We start from the raw sequence: 20544 nt of genomic DNA, 5'->3' as shown, positions 1-20544 counted from the left end.
GAAAATAGATAACAAAAGGAAATTTTAGAAATTCCTGAATATTTGGCAATTAAACCACATACGTCTAAATAAGTCATATACCAAAGAAGAAAGAACAAGGAAAATTATAAAATATATTAAACTGAATGATAAGGAGAGCAAAACCTACCAAAATATGTGGGATGAAGCTAAAACAGAACTTTAAGGAAAATTTCATAATTTTGAAGATATTATTTTTTAAAGATTACTTATGTTTTTTTTTAGAATGTTTAAGTACAGTTTTAAGGATTTTAAGCAAATGACTATATTATTAAAATAGAAATTTAAAAAAATGATTTCTGTTTCTGACATTCAAAATTTATATACTTCTTTCTTTCTTTTTTTTTTTAATTTTTTTCCAATTTATTTATTTTCAGAAAAACAGTATTCATTATTTTTTCACTACACCCAGTGCTCCATGCAAGCCATGCTCTCTATAATACCCACCACCTGGTACCCCAACCTCCCACCCCCCCGCCACTTCAAACCCCTCAGATTGTTTTTCAGAGTCCATAGTCTCTCGTGGTTCGCCTCCCGTTCTAATTTACCCAAAAGCACATGCCCTTCCCAATGTCCATAACCCTACCCCCCTTCTCCCACCCCCCTCCCCCCAGCAACCCACAGTTTGTTTCGTGAGATTAAGAGTCACTTATGGTTTGTCTCCCTCCCTATCCCATCTTGTTTCATGGATTCTTCTCCTACCCACTTAAGCCCCCATGTTGCATCACCACTTCCTCATATCAGGGAGATCATATGATAGTTGTCTTTCTCCGCTTGACTTATTTCGCTAAGCATGATACGCTCTAGTTCCATCCATGTTGTCGCAAATGGCAAGATTTCGTTTCTTTTGATGGCTGCATAGTATTCCATTGTGTATATATACCACATCTTCTTGATCCATGCATCTGTTGATGGACATCTAGGTTCTTTCCATAGTTTGGCTATTGTGGATAAAGATTACTTATGTATTTTATAAAGAGAGAGAGACAGGGAGGCAGGGAGGATGGGCAGGGACAGGGAGAAAGAGAATCTCAAGCAGACTGTCCACTGAGTAGAGCCCAACCCTATAGGGCTTTATCCCAGGACCCTGAAATCATGACCTGAGATGAAATCAATAGTTAGATATTCAACTGACAAAGCCACCTACGTGCCCCTAAGTATATTAAAGATGATACAGGATTAAAATTGATTCAAGATAAATATAGTAAAAATCCAAGATCTTTTTTGGATAGGCAACCTGATTCTAAAATTTATATGGAAATGAAAAGGACATAAGAGAGCCAAAAAAAGAATAATAATAATAAAGTCAAATAGAAGAACAATTTGGAGGACCTATACTATGTCATTTCAAGACTTACCATAAAGCTATAATAATCAAAACAGTTTGGTATGGTATAAGGTTAATGAACTGATCAATAGAACAAAGAATCTAGAATCTAGAAATAGATCTACACACACAGAAGAAGTCAAAGTGGATTATAGATCTAAATATAAAGCTAAAACATAAAGCTTTAGAAGAAAACACAGAAAAATAACTTTGTGATCTCAGTGGAGGTAAAGATTCTTTAGATGGTACCAAGAAAACACTGCTCATAAAGAAAAACTTGGTAATTGGGTAACATCAAAGTAAATGACTATTGCTCTTCAAAATACACCTTGTGAAAATAAAAAGGCATATTGCAGACCAGGTAAAAATATTTACAATACATATAACGGACAAAATATTTAAGATAATTCTTAACTATGTGTATATAATATGTAATATAAATACGTGTATATATAACATATAAATGTGTAGTTTATAAAATATGTTTAAATATATAAATTACTCTTAAAATTCATTAAGGCAAAACCAGAATGACTACCATTAACATACTAGGAAGTGTTAATGAGAAAATGAAGCAACTAGAAATCTCATACTTTGTTGGTAGAAGTATAAAATGATGCAACCACTTTGGAAAACTTTTTGACAGTTTCTTATAGAGTCAGTCACAGGGGCACTTGGGTGGCCCCGTTGGTAAGCCTCTGTCTCGTGATTTTGGTTCAGGTCATGATCTCCTGGTTGGAGATCTAGCCCCGCAATGGGCCCAGTGTTCAGTGCAGAGTCTGCTTGAGATTCTTCCCTCTTCCCTCTCCCTCAGCAGCTGCTTCTCCCCCTGCTCACTCTCTCTCTCTAAATTAAATACATAAATAAAATCTTAAAAAAAATAAATTCAGGCACAGAACAGCCCTACTTTCAGAAGAAATTCCATTTTTAGAGGGAAAAAAAGAGACATATTAATAAAAAGATAATGAATGAGTTTTTCTATTAGCCTTATTTCTAATAGCTCAAAAGTGGGAAAAATCTGAATGTCCATAACAGATAAATAGATAAACAAGTTTTGTGTGTATACAGTGGAAATCTACCCATTAACAAAAAGGACCAAATTGCTAACCCATGTTGCAACATGATTGAATTTCAAAAATCTTAATTTGTATTCAAAAAAGTTCCTACTGTATACTTTCATAGTCTTTTATGAAATTCAAGAGTAGGCAAAACTATTTTGTAGTAATAGAAATCAGTTCAGTGGTTGCCCAGGGCTAGGATTATGGATCATTGAAAGAGAGCACAAGATAACTATTATCTTCTTTGGGGTGACAGATACATGAATGTATAATTAGGCAAAATTCATAGAATTTACATTTAAAATGAGTGCCTTTATTACATGTATATATTAAATTATACATCAGTATGATTAATTTTAAAAAGCAAAGTCGTTCTGTAGTTGCTTGACATACACAAAAAAGTAAATTTTTTTTAGTATATTAGGGAATTTATTTTTGTACTTACTATATGCAGAGCTCTGGATTAAATATTATGGAAGAATACAAAGTAGTATTGGAAACATTTCTTGACCATCAAGGAACTTAATATTTAGTTAGAGTAATGCAGTAGGAACTTGATTGTATACTTGATCATATGGTGGTAAAATTATTAAGTAACAGCAGTGATAAATGTAGAAAAGAGTTGTGAAGTTCAGAGGTAATGAGTTGATCCATGAAGAGAATATAAAAAGCACAGTGCCTGACAGATAATATATGCTCAACAAGTTTATTTTGTTTTTTGGAGGATGTGAATTTCCAAGGTTTAATTGAGGAGGTGGTATTTAATAATGTAGGCCCTACAAAATAGGAAGGGTTTTAGAAAGCATCAAGAACTGGGGAGACGTTCAGATCAGAAGGACGTCATGTGCAAAGGTAAAGTGAAAAAACACGTTTTGTACAAAAGAGTGATATATATTTAGTGCCCTCATTTGAACAGAATGAAAAGCTTCATGCAGGAAGAATAATAGGAGGTGAATCACTAGGCCTAGATTATTGAGGTTCTTAAAACCAATTTAAGAAGTATAACCTTATGTTAAATTTATATTTATGAATTGTCTATGTAGAAATAAAACAGACAAGAAAGGCTATTTCATCAGAAAAAAACCCTTATTTTGTAATTTCATTATGTAACACTAAATAAAAAGTCAATTAACCTGAACAGTGAAGTTGTTTTGATGAACACAAAACTGAAATTGGGGCTTGCTGATTTTATTTGATTTTTAAAGATTTTATTTATTTATTTGACAGAAAGAGATCACAGGTAGGCAGAGAGGCAGGCAGAGGGTGGGGGACTCAGGCTTCCTGCAGAGTAGAGAGCCCAGTGCAGGGCTCAATCCCAGGACCCTGAGATCATGACCTGAGCCAAAGGAAGAGGTTTAACCCACTGAGCCACCCAGGCACCCCAAGGGGCTTGCTGATTTTAAATGGGAGTTTTTGTTTGTTAGTTTGGATTTGGGTTTTGTTTTTTGTTTTTGTTTTGTTTTGTTTTGTTTTTAATGAGCACCAGCTTCCGCTTTATTTCTGCTATATTTTCTTTTGGTTGCATCATGTTTAGAAAATCCTAATTTAGATAGCTAAATTGTAAATAACAATCCTGTAACAGTTTAATTAATTAATTAATTAATTTAGAGAGGTGGAGGAAGGTTAGAGGGGGAGAGAGAAAATCCTTGAGAAGACTGCCTGCTGAGCACAGAGCCTGACAAAGGGCTCGATCTCACAACCCTGAGATCATGACCTGTGCCAAAACCAAGAGTTAGATGCTTAACCGACTGAGTCACCCTAGTACCCCTACAACAGATTACTTTAAAGTTGCTACATATCTTTCAATAAAGCAGAGGTTTATTTCAAGATTTGCATAATAAATGTTTTAACCTGGTAGTAAAAGTTAACATGTTGGTTTTGGTAGTTTCCAGTGTGTTACCATTTGGAATATAAAAGATTTGAGTAGCTATGGCAGTTTTTATTATAGTTTTAATATTGTTTAGATTTATTTTTTTAAGCTGCAAAGGGCAGAAACCCAACTCATACTAGCTTAAGCAATAAATAGGACTCTATCAGCTTACATTACCAAGAAGATCAGGAGCAGCTCTTTTTTTGGGACTGGAACTACACCACTGGTTCTCTAGGGTCTCAGGCCTTTGCACTTCAACTAGAACTTACATTGTCAAGCCTCCTGGGTCTGCAACTGGTGTGACTGTGGGTTTTGGGACTTTGGCTCCATAACCAGGGCTGGGATGCCTGGGTGGCTCAGTTGATGAAGCATCCAAATCTTTTTTTTTTTTTTTTAAGATTTTATTTATTTATTTGACAGACAGAGATTACAAGTAGGCAGAGAGGCAGGCATAGAAAGAGGAGGAAGCTCCCCACTAAGCAGAGAGCCTGATGTGGGGCTCGATCTCAGGATCCTGGGATCATGACCTGAGCTGAAGGCAGAGGCTTTAACCCATTGAGCCACCCACGTGCCCCAAAGCATCCAAATCTTGATATCAGCTCAAGTCATGATTTCCTGGTGGTGTAATCAAGCCCCACATCAGGCTCTGTGTTCAGCGGAGGAGTATGCTTGACATTCTCTCTCTCTCTCCCCTCAGCCCCTATCACCTCAAATAAATAAATAAATCTTTTAAAAAATTTGTTTGGCTTTGCTTTTTTTAGATGTAAGTATGCTAACATACTTAGCATATGTAGATGTAAAGATTTTAGCATATGTTGCATGTATATATGTAAAGATGTGAAGATTTTGTTTATTTTCTCTTCTCTCCTGTCCGTTTTTCTTTGTATTTTTGGCTTCATTCACTCTTATTTCATACAAGCTCTTTCCATGTGCCAGAGAAGATGGGCATGACAAGTCAGGTCCACATGCTTATAGTTTCCAACTCAAGTTTTAAGAGAGCCTTTCCACGTTGTTCCAGCGGAGAATTCTGATTGAGTCAAATTACCGTCCGTGTGGCTAGCAGGAGCGGTAGAAAGCAGGCGGGAGAGCTCTGTGACTGGTAACTCCATCAGGACGATAGTGGTATTCAGAATTATTTCCCCAAAGAAACCTAAAGAAGGGATGTAGGACACCAAAGTTATTGTTTTCACAGTCTAAAATAGTTTCTAAAAAGCAGTTAAGTATTGAAAAATGTAAAAATGAAACATTTATAGAACCCAAGAACAGTGTCCTATATGTTCTATGGTTTGATTACCTTAGCTTTTGGCAACGGAGCCACAAAATATAGGGAAGGTCATGAGAGGAGGTCATGATGAGTAATAATTTTATGAAGATGGACAGCCGTGGTTTCTTTTCTTTTCTTTTTTTTTTTTTTTTAAGATTTTATTTGTTTATTTGACAGACAGAGATCACAAGTAGGCAGAGAGGCAGGCAGAGAGAGAGGAGGAAGCAGGCTCCCCGCCGAGCAGAGAACCCAGTGCGGGACTCCATCCCAGGACCCTGAGACCACGACCTGAGCCGAAGGCAGAGGCTTTAACCCACTGAGCCACTCAGGCGTCCCTGGACAGCTGTGGTTTCTAATAGGACATTTTTGCTTGTTAACATTGTGGTAAATTTGAAGGTGTCATGGGCAATGAGCTACCGTGAAAAACCAAGGTCTCTGGCTGCACATTTACTTCCATATGAAGATAAAACCTAATTAGGAAGGGATTTCTTTTTAAGTTCAATAGTATTTTTAAGCAGCCTCTTAACTATTCCTTAGTGGATGATCTTCAGAAAAGGAAAGCTCTTAGTTCAAACCAAGATAAGGTATTAAGGAAAAGGAAATATGAAGGAAGAGGAAGACCAGAATAACGGAGTTTGTATGGAGAACTAGCTGTTGAGCACTACTGACTTTTCACGGCAGGACCTGGACTTTGAGTGCCCCTCTCTGAGGAACTAGAGTGCTTCACTCTGTGTCAGAAACAAGAATAGTGTAATTATTCCCTTTCTACAGTTGCTGCTGTGGTATAGAGACTATAATATTGATGCTCAAATATGATTTAAACAGTCATTTCAGTAAAACTAGCACAGAACTGGAATCCAGGCTCTGTCACCAACTGCTTGACCTTGGGTAAGGCAAATGACTTCCTTATCTTGACTCTGTTCTCTTGTTTCTGAAATGAGGTTGTTGGTCTTAATGACCATTGAAGTCTCTTTCATTGACAGCGGTAGGCTATGAGCCTCTGAATAGCCTGCTGGGTGTTCCCCTCCATCTCTCTATTGGCATTGGTTGTAGTTATACTTTGATGGCATGGGAGAGAAATTTGCTTTTGAGTGATCCCTCTGATACTGTTCTAGGTGCTAAGCAGCCTTGGAAAGCAAATGAAAGATATATCTCTTTCCTGCTTAGAACAACGTGATTTCCATGAATGTCTGTTAAGTGCCAATTTTAAAGGATTCCCATAAAAAATTATCAAATACTTTGGTAGACAAAAATGGTGCAAAGAAAGAATATTGCACCTAATGCAATGATGTCTGCATGTGTATTTCTGCCAGGTTTCAAGTGTGGATCTTTTTCTCCCTTATGAATATGCCAAAATCTTGCATCTAACAGTTCTAATGACATTTCCAAAGCTCCCATTGACACACACGTACATGCACACTCACAGTATATTATCTAGTAAAGTGGTTGTGGAATTAACATTTTTTCCTGGAAGGAAAAATATCTGATTTAATGACCAAATCATTTTAAGGCAGCACAACAGAATTTCACAGGAACTAAATCTATTTCTTCACACCGATCATGCATGTTTTACTCAAGCATTGAGTCATTAGCATGTTTATAATGGTTCTAATTTAGCACAACATTTTCTGAATTTTATCCTTGAGTCATTTACAAATTGTTCATATTGAATAAACAAAGGAAACAGATTGCATTTTATACTTAGTAATTTATCTGAAAGAAGAGGGGAGGGTTAATTGTTTTAAAGTTTTGGTCTGTTTGGGGAAGTGAGCCTGCTTTTTCATTGCTAGGCATAAATGCCATTTCTCATATTTTCGGGGATGGGGGGGTGCTATGGAGGAGTAAAATGAAAAATTAGGACCAGGACAAGATTGGCCACTCCCAGAGGGGAGTGTGGAGCAAAAGGGGAGCTGGCACGAGATTATCCAAAACAGTTGGTGCATTCCTTAATGATCAAGTGCTTGAGAAGTCCAGCTCTTCCTGGCAAAGCATCTGTGTTGATGTTTATATCACTGCCCTGCTGTATGGGAAAGGCATGCTTTCTCTCGCTGCTTGGCTAAAAATAGGATGGAATATAGCATTGTACGAGATATTTTAAGATAGCAAAAACATTTAAGAGGTTAAAGGTTTGGCTCTTGGATCAAAAAAGATCAGTGATACAACTCGTGTTTCTTGCAGACTGGATTTTATCTAGAGTTTGTCAGTGATTCGAACTCTGCAAGTTATTCTAGGTTCATTTGGTGCAGTCTGAAAAACCCATTCTGCTCTCTTCTCTGTCAGCTTCCCAGCATGAAGAGCAGGCCTGAAAACAGCCTCTATTTATACCCCCTTGTTCGTATTTGGAAAATCAGTTGTTTCATTGGAGAGAGGGGGAGAGAGAGAAGGACAGCGCGAGCATTCGTCAGGGAGTGTGCTTTGTACGTTATAGTGACTTCAAAATAAAACTGGCACATTTTGGTGTCTAATTATTTTTAGTGAGCTTGGAGGGTTTTAATTAAAATTTAAGAGTGCTCTTCAAGCTCTCCAAGCTCCAATTTTATCCCACTGTATTGTGGAGCACTTGTCACTGTGGAAAAATGTACAGTAACTGGCATGTGCATCTCTGTTTCCTAATGAAAAATGTGGGATGGATGATCAGCTGGAGTATAAATACATGTATATAGTCTGAACTAGTAGTAAACCAAGGCCAAAGGTACTTTTGATAATTTACCATTGTTCTTGAACACATAAAAAATTTATTGCATTTGAGATCTATGATTCTTATTGTAAAAATAAAAGGAATTGATTTAATATTCTCTTAAAAGATTTAAAGCAAGAAGAAATCTGCATACTGTGGCAGCAGTCATCGTTTTTTCTCACTGAAATATTTTAAAGATATTTTTCATGTCATGTTTCTAATGTTTCAGAATTTATAACTTCATCACATTGAGGCAGAAGGAATAGTGTTTACTCACAGGTGAATTGTTTTAAAGTACCTGTGCCCTAAATTTTTTTCCCATTATTCTTTCCTCTTCCCCTATCCTGTAGTTTTAGCAATCAGTGATTTATTTATTTATTCTCTTAGGCACGTTTTAAATACTTTCACTTTGTGCAGAATAGGAGTTAATATTGCTGTGGCTTTGTTTAACTAAGAATAATTTAAAATTATTCCTAAAATACTATCACACAGGTTAGGAAATAAATATTTCACATACTCTCACTTCAAATTTCTCTTGTATGATGAAATTAATTGTTAGCGTGATAAAGCATTCTTGACTCACCTGGCCTGAAACCTTGATACTTAGGAAGCAGAAATGTTACTTTGCAGTCCATTATGCAGGGTATTTATTAAAAATTATTTCTGAATAGTATTTTTACTTTTTTTCTTTAGAAGAAGTTTCTCGAAAAACTTAAAATGCAAAGGAAAAGAGAAAAACAAAAAACTGTGACTGAGAATGAATTTTAACATGTCAAAGCCTTTTATGTCCTTGATTAAAATATAAGCAAGAATTGTAGTGCACCTCTTGATTTTTGAATTTTGTTTTAATCACATTATTTACAAAAATTACCTAAGATAAATGTAATAAAATCCTGCATTTCACTGAATATGTATTAGTTTATGGGCACTAATCCTTTCAAAGTAAGTTGGGTTAATTTTGGCATTTTCCCCTTTTATGCTGAAATATTATGGCTTACATTCTTTTTAATGTGTACATTTCATGGTGACATTTTTTTAAATCTTGTAATGTTGTGGTTCTTTCTCATAATTTCCAAAAAGTATGTAGTTTCTTTCCTATTTTTTAGCTGAAGGCTGTTCAGTCAAAATACTAAAATTTGAGTAATCAAACTCAGATAGTAAAATATGCTATGTATTATTTCATGTTTTGAGAACTGCAGAACTACTATCTAAGTATATTAGCTGTTCTCAAGTCAGTTGCCTAGAACATATTTTTCTGTATAAAATAGTCCAAGAATATCTAGGTGATATTAGGTCCCTTCATTGCATTTGGAATCCTCCATGACTACTGAGTTAAAGCCGGTCTGTGTGGTCTTACTCTTCCCGTGTACACAATACAAATTGGACTTCTTGACTTATTCTCACCTCTTTGGTTTTAGCCTTTGTGCGTGGTCAGAATGGGGTTAAGTCTGATCTGATCAATGACCTCTGTAAAGCTAGTGTCCTATTAAGGTAGTTGAAGGATGTGCCACATAGAGGATGAATCCTTTTAAGTTAAACCCTTACCTGGATATTGTGTTGAGTGGGAAATTTTAAAACATAAATTTTCATTTACAACTTTATTATATATTTCCTCACTCCAAGTCAGAACGCCTCAGGGGTAGCAGTAGTGTCCTTCACCTGTGTGGTATTTGTTACTACTCCGTATTTTCTGATCTTTCCCCCGTCATCTTACTTGCTTTACATTATGGTATGGAGCATGCTAAAATTAATTGTGGCATGCCCTTTGAGGTTCGGCAGTCAGATAATTAGGTGAGAAAGAGGGGGGTTTTTCAAGAGACTTCCTGAGTTTTGAATCTTCCTGGAATCTCTTAGAATTGAGGTTAAATTGATAAAGCTATAGGCAGTGACTTCTTTTGTCCTGTAGTGAAAAGCAATCAGTGACTGTTATTAAATATTTTCATGAGTTATAAATATAAACATGGAAAGCCTGCTTTATTTTTTCCCCCTCAGTTTCTTCTACCAAAATGGGAACTCATATTAACTAGATTAACTCAGCATTATGTTGAGGATTAATTTTTTAATAGGAATGTGAAATGCTTTGATGTTATTAACCATTTTATTAATGAGTAGCTTTTATGTGAAGCTGTGTACACATGGTCTGATTTATGTTTGAAGTGTGTGTTCCTGTTGTCCATACAGTTCTATTTTTCTCCCATGAAGCTTCAGCATTCTTTTCCTGGAGCTCTGAAAGATTTCAGGTCTATTTATAGAAATGAGAGACATATTTTAGCCTGTTTTACATTTAGTGTGTATCTAATCCTAGTTTATGAACTTGCTCTGAATTTGTGATCATTACTAGTAAATTGGGCTTTTGTCTTTTACTATTATAATATATGCTCTCAACTCAAATTTGAACCAAACAAATTATGCTTTAGCATTTATATAATTGATTATCAGTTTAGTTCAATGTTACAACATGTATGAAAGGGTTAAAAAAGAAAAAGCACTAACAGAACTGGGTAGGATAGGAACTTGAAGACATTTTGTTGATTATTCTTATCCATGATTTGATGTTCCATTGATTTCTCTCAGAAATTTAAAACTAATCTCTGTTAGGCATGGCTTTGAGGATTTACTTTTTAATTCCCAAATTTAGTATTTTCATTTTTATTACTTTAGCATGAAAACAAAATGTGTATAAAACAAAGTACATACCTTATTTTTGAATTTGAAATAAAAGCAAGAGAACATTTTGGAAATTAAATGCAAACTGGCATATGTATATGCACATAGTTCCTTTTGGAAGGTCACTCCGTATCCAATTTTTAATCATGGTGGTACAGCACTTGTTGAAGCCTAAAAAAATAAATAGGAAAAAATCGAATAAAAGGAGGAGGGAAAGATAAAGGGAAGAGGGAAGGGAATGGGCAGTGAGATTTCACTTAATAGAACCAAGCTGACTTCTATTTAGAAAGAATTTTAGCTTCTGTGATAGCGAGCTGGAATGGTTGGTGTTCTTCATCAGCCATTTCATGGCACACTGATCTGGATTCCATCCATTCCTTGATTGATTGATCATGTCATGGACAAATGTTAATTGTTTTCACCAATATTTTCTAATGATGCAACGGTGTTTCACTTCTTACCCAGGGCTCACTGTCTTTTTTGAAAGCTTATCTAGTTTCTAAAATCCTTTAGATCCATCTTGACCTTACTGTCATTCTAAAAAATTCAAGGAGATTTAGAAGTTGGAGAAAAAAAAATGAAAGGGAAAATGCTAAAGAGATAGGCACTGATAGGGGAAAGGAAAGGCATTTGGAATTGGAGTAACTATTTTAAATATAATTTTAAAAAGAAGTTATCAGAATTTTGACACTTGGAATGTTAAAGTTAAATACAAGTGTGCTTTTCACAGAGGATTTAGTATTTAAATCTGCATTCCCTTTTGGAAACATGGCCTATTTGTTAAGATTTGAAGCTTTAAAAAAAAATATATATATATATATACACACACACACATACAATTGTAAGCGGTAGCTCTAGTTGCAAACCCATCTGAATAGAGACAAAGAAAAATCATTGAGAAAGTTTTGCTGATTATTAGGACATTCTAAAATTTAGATTTCTGTAACCTTTATGAATCTTTATAGAAACAACTATAATCACTCCCTATAATCTAGTATGTTATTTAGATATGCAGTAGGAAAAGTAGTGTTTAATTGAGTATTCCTTTATAAGAATATATATCCCTTTCTATATAAGAGAAAAGTTTTAGTAGTTTTTATTACTGAGAGACAGAGAACATTTTGACTTTATTTTCTTTGAATTTTTCTCTAAATAGGTATTTTACAAAAATTGCCATATTTTATTTCTTTTTTTAAGGACTAAGTGGTTACACTTTGATTGGTTTCTTCTCCCTTGAAGATTTGTCATTCTTCCTTGAAGAGAACATTAATTTTGCTTAGACTTAAAAAAAAAAAAATCGCCTGGATTGAAAGGACTAACATTTAAACTTAAACCTATCATAGAAAAGAACCCCCTTTTCTGTCCTATCAGTCTAAAAAATGATAAGTGCTGACTGAATATTAATAGAATTATATTTATAATACCAAGACAAAATTATTAAGATTATCTTTTTTCCTGGGAATAGTTCAAATAATATCCTGGCAAAAATAAATTCAGTTGTGGTATTTTGTGATAGATACAATAATATAATTTTCTGTATCCTAGGGTTAAAAGAACAATGAAAAGTAACTTTGATCATTTTAAAATGAGAGGATTTCTCCATAAACTGGCGTTTTGGATTTGTAATATTTTAATACCTAAAAAAATACATATGTAATATATTTAATCCTTACTTTTTTACTCTAATAGATTCCTCCTGCATGGAAAAACTACTTTCAAAAGATTGGAAGGAAAAAATGGAAAGACTAAATACCAGTGAACTTCTTGGAGAAATTAAAGGTACAATATATGAAATATCAAACTTATCAGTGTGGAGAAGATGCTTACTGCTCTCTGTACCCTAATTAAATTCTTACCTTTAATATCAGTTTGTATATGAGAGGGTAAATGTATAGTGTGTCCTTGAACTTTTATACCCATAATGTTTACAGAATGAAATTCTTGCCTTCTCTTTTTTTAGTCTATAAACATATAAATTATTAGATAAATTGTTTCATTAATTTACTTAACAGAAAGGTATGAAAAAGAAACAAATGTCAAAAGATGAAAGACAAGTTAAGTTAAAGATAATTTTAGTCTTTCCTCTTGAAATCATAATAATGGCTTAATTTATGAATCTGTATCATTAATCTGAATTTCTTCTGGTCAAAAATGGTCAAGGGTAGCACCTATAAAAAAGAGTTTATAGAATGTGTTGTACGTAATGGCTTATCGGTGGATTTTGAAGCTTGGCTACCGTTTTTAGGTCCTGGCTCTGTCACTTAGCAGCTGAGTGACTTTGGGCTAGTCCCTGAACTTTTCTATGTTTCTAATTCCTTGTATCCAAAATGGGAGAGTAAGAGTTTCTACCTCATAGGCTCATTAAGAGGATTAATACAGTAAAACTTTGAGAATAGTTTCTGGCACTTAGAAAACACTCATGAGGTTAAATTGTGGTTGCTGTTTTTATTAAGATACCCATAGGATTATAGGTTGATTAATCTCACCCAGATTTCACAGGATTTAACTTTTCATGACCTCTGACCCTGCTGAGGATGAGCAGCTGTAGTTCTGAAGATGTGTGATTAATACTATTATTTTGAAACATGTTAAGAACCATTAAAAATTAAGTTTCCCTATCAGTCAGAAAGTGCTTCTTCTTCCCTAAATCTCTCTTGTTGATGCTTTTGTGGAGAAGAAGGACTGTATAAGTTTTGGTATCATGAGTAGAATCCATGGTCATTAATTAATTCTGTAAGGTATCTCTTCCAGTCATCACTCTGATTTGCACTAACAATTTGGGAATTTGCATTATTTTTGTGAAGTTGTCAAACAACTTCAGGTGAATCTTCCTATTGGTCATGGATAATGTCTCATTTAATAAACATCTGGCAATAACTATCTGGTGAAAATGGTATTTTTAATTTGTTACAGAAAATTGTCTAGTGTTGAGGCATGTTGTGTTCAATTCAAATGTAGACAAAAGGTAGTCATTGCTTTCCCAGGAAATAATTAGTAACTCATTCTATTAACTAATACAGTATTAAAATTAAGTGGAAATTGGATATTATTTTAAATTTTACTGCTTCTGTACTATACTCACTCATAAAGGCCATTTGCTATTTTGGGGGAAAAAAAACCTTAACTTACAACTGATGGGTAGAAAGAAAGTCATTAGAGACATATTCTCCATCCAGCTGCAATAACATGTTGTGTGCTACTTTGCATGTCATTCTGGGTTTTCTATCCTTTCTGAAGTCATGGGTTTTACAACAGTGAGAACAGAAATGGTTTATGCAAAGGCAAGCTTTTGCCAGCATGAATGATGGGGGTCTTGCTTTTTCTTAGTCATGTGGAAGCTAACATTTTATTATGTTATGATTCAGCATCAAATTTTTATGCTTTGGGTTATCTCCTCCCTCTTGACCCCTTTCCATCTTTCTTTCTTTTTCATTCTGAATATGAATTTATAATGTGAAAACTGTACTAGCCTGAGATGGTCAAAATGTCTTAATCTTGGGGAAAAAATGTGCAAATCTTTTTTTTTTAAAATGTGTAAATCTTGAAAGCAAAAGCACATACAAAATTAGACTTTTCAAATTCTTTAACTTTTTTTCTGGATTCTTTATGTGATATATGAATTTTTCACTTGTGAGCTGCTCTCAGTTTTATAAGCATAGGAGGTATGATTCTTACTAAATTTTTCATTTTTATTTACTTTACATATTTGTTTCTTTTTGAAACCTAATATTTTGTCACCATAAGTGTTATACAGAAAACATACCAATAATATAATGAGAACTGAAATAAAATTAAGTTTAGGGGCGCCTGGGTGGCTCAGTGGGTTAAGCCGCTGCCTTCAGCTCAGGTCATGATCTCGGGGTCCTGGGATCGAGTCCCGCATCGGGCTCTCTGCTCGGCGGGGAGCCTGCTTCCTCTTCCTCTCTCTCTCTCTCTCTGCCTGCCTCTCTGCCTACTTGTGATCGCTCTCTGTCAAATAAATAAATAAAATCTTTAAAAAAAAAATTAAGTTTAAATTGTGTTCAGATAGCTTGATTCAACCACTGCTAAAACTCAACATGCATTTTTAGTCCAGGTGAGATCAGGCTAGTTAGTTATTATCCACCTAAATTAGTTATAATTATTCTGAAATTTTAAACTGATTTAAATACTACCCCCATACATATTATTGTGGCTTATCAGGATTTTATGCCTTAAGCACTGTGCATTTTTAATACGTCTTATTTTTCCCTCATTACAAAATTTGTTGTAAATGAATTTTTATAACAAATTCCCTTTTTACATATTTAGTGTAAAAATATAGAAATACAAAATAAAATTAATTAATTAGTTAATTAATTCTACCTATGTCATGTTGCATGTCCTTTCCATTTTAATTAATACATGTACTTGTTAAATCTTTTTAAAAAATTTTTTTAAATTTTATTTATTTCTTGGACAGAGACAGATCACAAGTAGGCAGAGAGGCAGGCAGAGAGAGGAGGAAGCAGGCTCCCTGCTTAGTAGAGAGCCCGATGCGGGACTCGATCTCAGGACCCTGAGATCATGACCTGAGCCAAAGGCAGAGGCTTTAACCCACTGAGCCACCCAGGCGCCCAAATCTTTTTTCCTTAAAGTTAGAATCATCCTTTTACTATCCTTTTATGAGCTATTCTTCCCACTTAATGATACATTGTGAATTTCTATCATTGTTATTTAAGTCATCTAAAATGCAATTTTTATTTACAGAAATATTGCATAAAGTGAAGTTCTCATAATTTAACCAAGTCTCTTATTCAACATTGAAGTAGTTTTTTATTATTTGTCGTTATAAAGAAAAAGTTGAATATGGATAACTTTTTAATAATTTTTGATATTAATTAGTGGTTATTTTCTTAGAATATATTTCTAAAAAGTGAGATTCCTGGGTCAAAGCTTTTTTTAAAAGTCTGGATTCATACTGCCAAACTGCCCAACAGAAAGGGCACGGTGTGCTGCTCTTAGTATCTGCAAATGTTCTGTTGCCCTCAACAACAAGTACTATTACTTTAAAAACTTCTTGCCGGTTTTGGTAGGGGAAAAGGATACACTACTGCTGATTTAATTTGAATTTCTTTGGTTCTTATAGAGAATGAAGCATTTGACATAAATTTATTTGTATCAAATGTCTCTTCCTTTGTGAATTGCTTATTTATGTTGTTTGTCCATTTTTCCTTTTAAGGATTTGTCTAGGTCTTGTGTTTTTGTAAGGCTCTCACTGTTTATTTTAATGGTATTAACCTTTACCCATTGTATATGTTACATTTTATCATTTTCTTTTACTTTATGGTTTTTGTTGTCAAATCGTTCCCTCCTTTTTAATGTTCTTTTATGTTGGGGGTTTGTTTAGAAAGGCTTCCTCCACTCTGCTATATTTTGTTTCAATTCTTTGACTATATTTTTATTCATTTAACTCTTTAATTCCTCTTGAATACAGTTGATGTATAATTTCAACAGAAATACAACTTAATTTTTTTCTTAAGCCATTAACCAAGTATCTCTGTGTTATTTATTACACAACCATCTTACCTCTTCTGACATGAAAAAAACATCTTTTATCATACTGATTGAGTATTTGAAACCATTTCTCAGTTTTAGCTTCTAGACTATGGATGTATCTAAACTTTTATTAGTATTGTGCTGTATTAATCACTGTAGCTTTATAGTGTCTTCGAAAAGTAAATATTATAAGACTACATTCATAATTTTCTTTAAGGTGTTTGCATACTTCTCTAAGGTTTATTTTAGGATTATTTTAATTTAATTGTCAATTAAAATCCTAAAACAATTTTTTGAAAGGTTATATTATACTTATGTGAAACTATAGGATGAACTGACATCTTTATAGTATTGAATCCTTTAATTCAAAATCATTTATTCTTTTTGTCCCTAAACAATGACTTATTTTCTAAATATAAATTCTGCATGTTTCTTTTGATGTTTTTGCTATAATATTTAATATTTTTTTCTTGCTCTTATGAATGAAATATTTTCATTCTATTTTCTTTTTCTTATTGTATCGAGGGATGCTCATGAATTTCACTGGTTCATTTTATAACTTTCCTCTTTATTGAACTTTTTAGCTCTAGTCATACTTCAGCTGATATGTTTTCTCTTTTTTGGCAGTTATATGCACATTTTTTCATATCTTCTCATATTAGACAAACCTAGAATATTAAGAATGATATTAAGTAATACACATGATAGCAGGTATTTTGTGCAATTTTTAATTTATGGAATTGTTTTTAACATTTCACTACTAAGTATTAAGACATTTAAGACAGTCTTTATTATTAATTATTAAAAATTATTAAAAAATATTCTAGTCATAGTTTATTAGGAGTTTCCATGAGAAATTGCATTTTATTTTATGGCATATCTTATTGGTTTTTGTTTTCCAAATTTACTGAAGAAATAAACCCTGATTAGTCATGGTGTAGTCTTATTTTAATGTACCGACTAATTTTATTTGCTCATATTGCAGTTGTTATTTTTGCATCTGTAATCATAAATGAGATTAGTTTGTGTTTTTCTTTATTTGTCCTATCTTTGTTAATTTTTATTACCAGAGTTCATGGTTGAAATGGAAAGCTTTCCTTCCTTTCTTACGCTATGTAAAGTATTGAAAAGATAGCATGAGAATTACTTATTCATTGAAATCCTGAAAGAATATCCTCATAAAACATCTAGGCCTAGAGTTTTCTTTGGTAATGATTTTTTTTCCTTTTACATTTTCTATTTCCCTTTAAGTCAGTTTTTCTAGGAAAAACATTTCCTAGAAAATTGTATGTTTCATTGAGATTTTCAAATGTATTAATATTGATTTTAAAGTACAAGATCTCTTATTTTAAGTTTTTTATTTACTGTTACATATTCTGTTTTAAACTTTGCATATTTGTGTTCTGTCCCTTTTTTCCCGCAATTTTACTTGCAGCAGTTTTTCTATTTATCTCTCCTCCCAACACCCCAGTAAGTATCCAGTTTTGAGATTAATGTCTCAATTATATTGCTTTACAGAATGCCAATTACTTCATTTTACTTTTACCTATATTATCTCACCTTTTCTTATTTTCCTTATACTTTTTCTTTTGTTTCTGATATCCTCTAAATTCCTAAATTGAATACTTCATTTTAAACATTGTTTCTTTAATAATAAAGGTACTGTTAGCCATGAGTATATTTGTAGAAATAGTTTTATGCTTCCCATAAATTTGAGCTTTTTGAATTCTCATAGTCATTATTTTCCAAATAGTAAATATTTATACTATTTTCTATTTGATCTTATATTTACATATTTACATCTTTTGTATTCAAGAGTGAAATGAAGCTGGGGAAGGGAGGAAACATAGTTTCTATTACTATCATTGAAAAATTCTATGTTAGGTGCCTGAGGAAGAATTAAAGTGTTGGCCGTAGAATCGTGCCGTAGAATCGTTAAGAGCAGCATTAAAAACTGAATTTTAGGGGCACTTGTTTGGTCAGTCGGTTAACCATCTGTCTTTGGCTCAGGTCATGATCCCAGGGTCCTGGGATAGAGCCTTGAATTGGGCTCTCTGCTCAGCAGGGAGCCTGCTTCTCCCTCTCCCTCTGCTGCTCCTCTTGCTTGTGATCTATCAGATAAATAAAATCTTTAAAAAATAAAAATAAGTAAGAAAGAAAAAATGAATCTTAAACCCAGTGAGCTTTATATTACCACATATTTGGAAACAATATGTTAAAAATCTCTTTAGAGGGGCGCCTGGGTGGCTCATTGGGTTAAGCCACTGCCTTCAGCTCGGGTCGTGACCTCAGGATCCTGGGATAGAGTCCCACATCAGGCTCTCTGCTCAGTGGGGAGCTTGCTTCCCTCTCTCTCTCTCTCTGCTTGCCTCTCTGCCTACTTGTGATCTCTCTCTGTCAAATAAATAAATAAAATCTTTAAAAAAAAATCTCTTTTGAGTCTACTTTTTAAAAAACCTACTGGAGCATCTAGGTGCCTCAGTTGGTTGAGTGTCTGACTCTTGATTTCCATTCAGGTCATGATCTAGGGGTTGTAAGATCAAGCCCCACATTGGACTCTGCTCTTAACATGGAGTTTCTTGTCCCTCTTTCTCTGCTTCTCCCTATACTCGTGCACTCTCTTTTTCTCAAATAAATAAAATATATTTTTTAAATTTTTTATTTTTTATAAACATATATTTTTATCCCCAGGGGTACAGGTCTGTGAATCGCCAGGTTTACACACTTCACAGCACTCACCAAAAATAAAATATTTTTTATAAGTGTATTCTTTTTTTTTTTTTTAGAGATTTTATTTATTTATTTGACAGAGATCAAAAGTAGGCAGAGAGAGTGGCGGTGGTGGGGGCAGGCTGAGCAGAGAGCCGGACGTGGGGCTCGATCCCAGGACCCTGGGATCATGACCTGAGCCAATGGTAGAGGCTTTAACCCACTGAGCCACCCAGGCTTTATTTTAAAAATAAAACATTTTTTAAAAATGGCTTTCAAATTAAAATCTTATTGTATAAATGAAGCAAAGTAGTATTTCTGAAATCTTTCAATAAGAGTTGGAATATTGCTAAAGTTAGAGGAACACTTAATCATAGATTTTCAATAGATCTGTATCCGGGTCTTGTCTAATATTTTTTAAAAGAAAATCCCATCCCTAACCCACTACCATATTTGCATAAGTAGCCTTCTTTCCAGTAGCAGCATTAATTTAGGCTAGAGTACTGTAAATGGCATACATTTTAATAGCAGTAATCTCAAAGCAATGTTCCAACCAGGTTAATGTCATTACAAGTATTGCTAGACAACTTTATTATTAAAAGCTTAAATGAAATATAACATAAAATGATTAGATTTTTGCCATGGTCTAGTTGTGTCTGAAGTATCATGTTCTAATTGGGGTGCCATATTTTTAAGAGATCTGTTTTCAAATCTGGATTTATCAAAAGTTGCTGAAATGGTAAACAGTCTTGAACATTTAATATGACTAGCAATTAGAGATCTAGGGAAATCTGGCCTAGTATAAGTTGGTTGGTTGAAGCTTTGTTGAATAGAAGAGTTGAGATTTGTTTTGGGTTTCAGGGGGTTAAGGAAATAGGGAAATTATTCTCAATTTACAAAAGAATTTAAGAACACTTAGTGGCTATCTGATGGGATACAGTTGGACTGAATTAAGAGAGTACCTCAAATACACCAGCTGTTTAAGAAATATTTGTTGAATGATGGGTGAATTAATAAAATAACATCTGGAAATTTGGCTGTGGAAAATTTTAAATGGAAATGTAGAGGATATTAGAGGGTATTTCCACCCTGATGGAATATTATCTTCATGACCTCCTAAGGTTTTTTCAACAGTAATACCAGTGTTTATTGTATTTTCTTAATTATAAGACTGATCTTTAAAATACTATCTATTTTCTGTCAAGAGGTAATATAATACAAACTTTTGTAAGTTGCTTTACCGTTTATAAAGGAAACAAAGTACTAAAGCAGCTAATTATTTTATTTGATCCTCATTATAACAATCTATTGAGGAAAATATTATTATATTGATTTTATATATGAATAAAATGAGACTGAGTGAAATTAAGTGGCTTGTGTGAGGTCACTAAAGAGTTGTGGAGACAGGTTCTAAGTCCTGCCTCTAAAATCTCTGTT

The 20544-nt window shown here is 33.8% G+C and overlaps 1 protein-coding gene across 1 annotated transcript in view; it reads left to right on the top strand.

Annotated features, from left to right (window-relative positions):
* Positions 1–20544, top strand: part of SOX6 (SRY-box transcription factor 6) — a 368043-nt gene that overhangs the window by 101935 nt on the left and 245564 nt on the right. The window contains exon 4 of the mRNA XM_044258889.1: positions 12571–12660. Within this exon, the coding sequence (XP_044114824.1) occupies positions 12571–12660 (90 nt within the window). The remainder of the gene's footprint in view (positions 1–12570; positions 12661–20544) is intronic.

Source organism: Neovison vison, chromosome 7 (assembly GCF_020171115.1).
Source record: "Neovison vison isolate M4711 chromosome 7, ASM_NN_V1, whole genome shotgun sequence".
In the NCBI taxonomy this organism is placed as follows: Eukaryota; Metazoa; Chordata; class Mammalia; order Carnivora; family Mustelidae; genus Neogale; species Neogale vison.
Note: the sequence above shows the minus strand (reverse complement) of the source record. Positions and strands in the feature narration are given on the sequence as shown.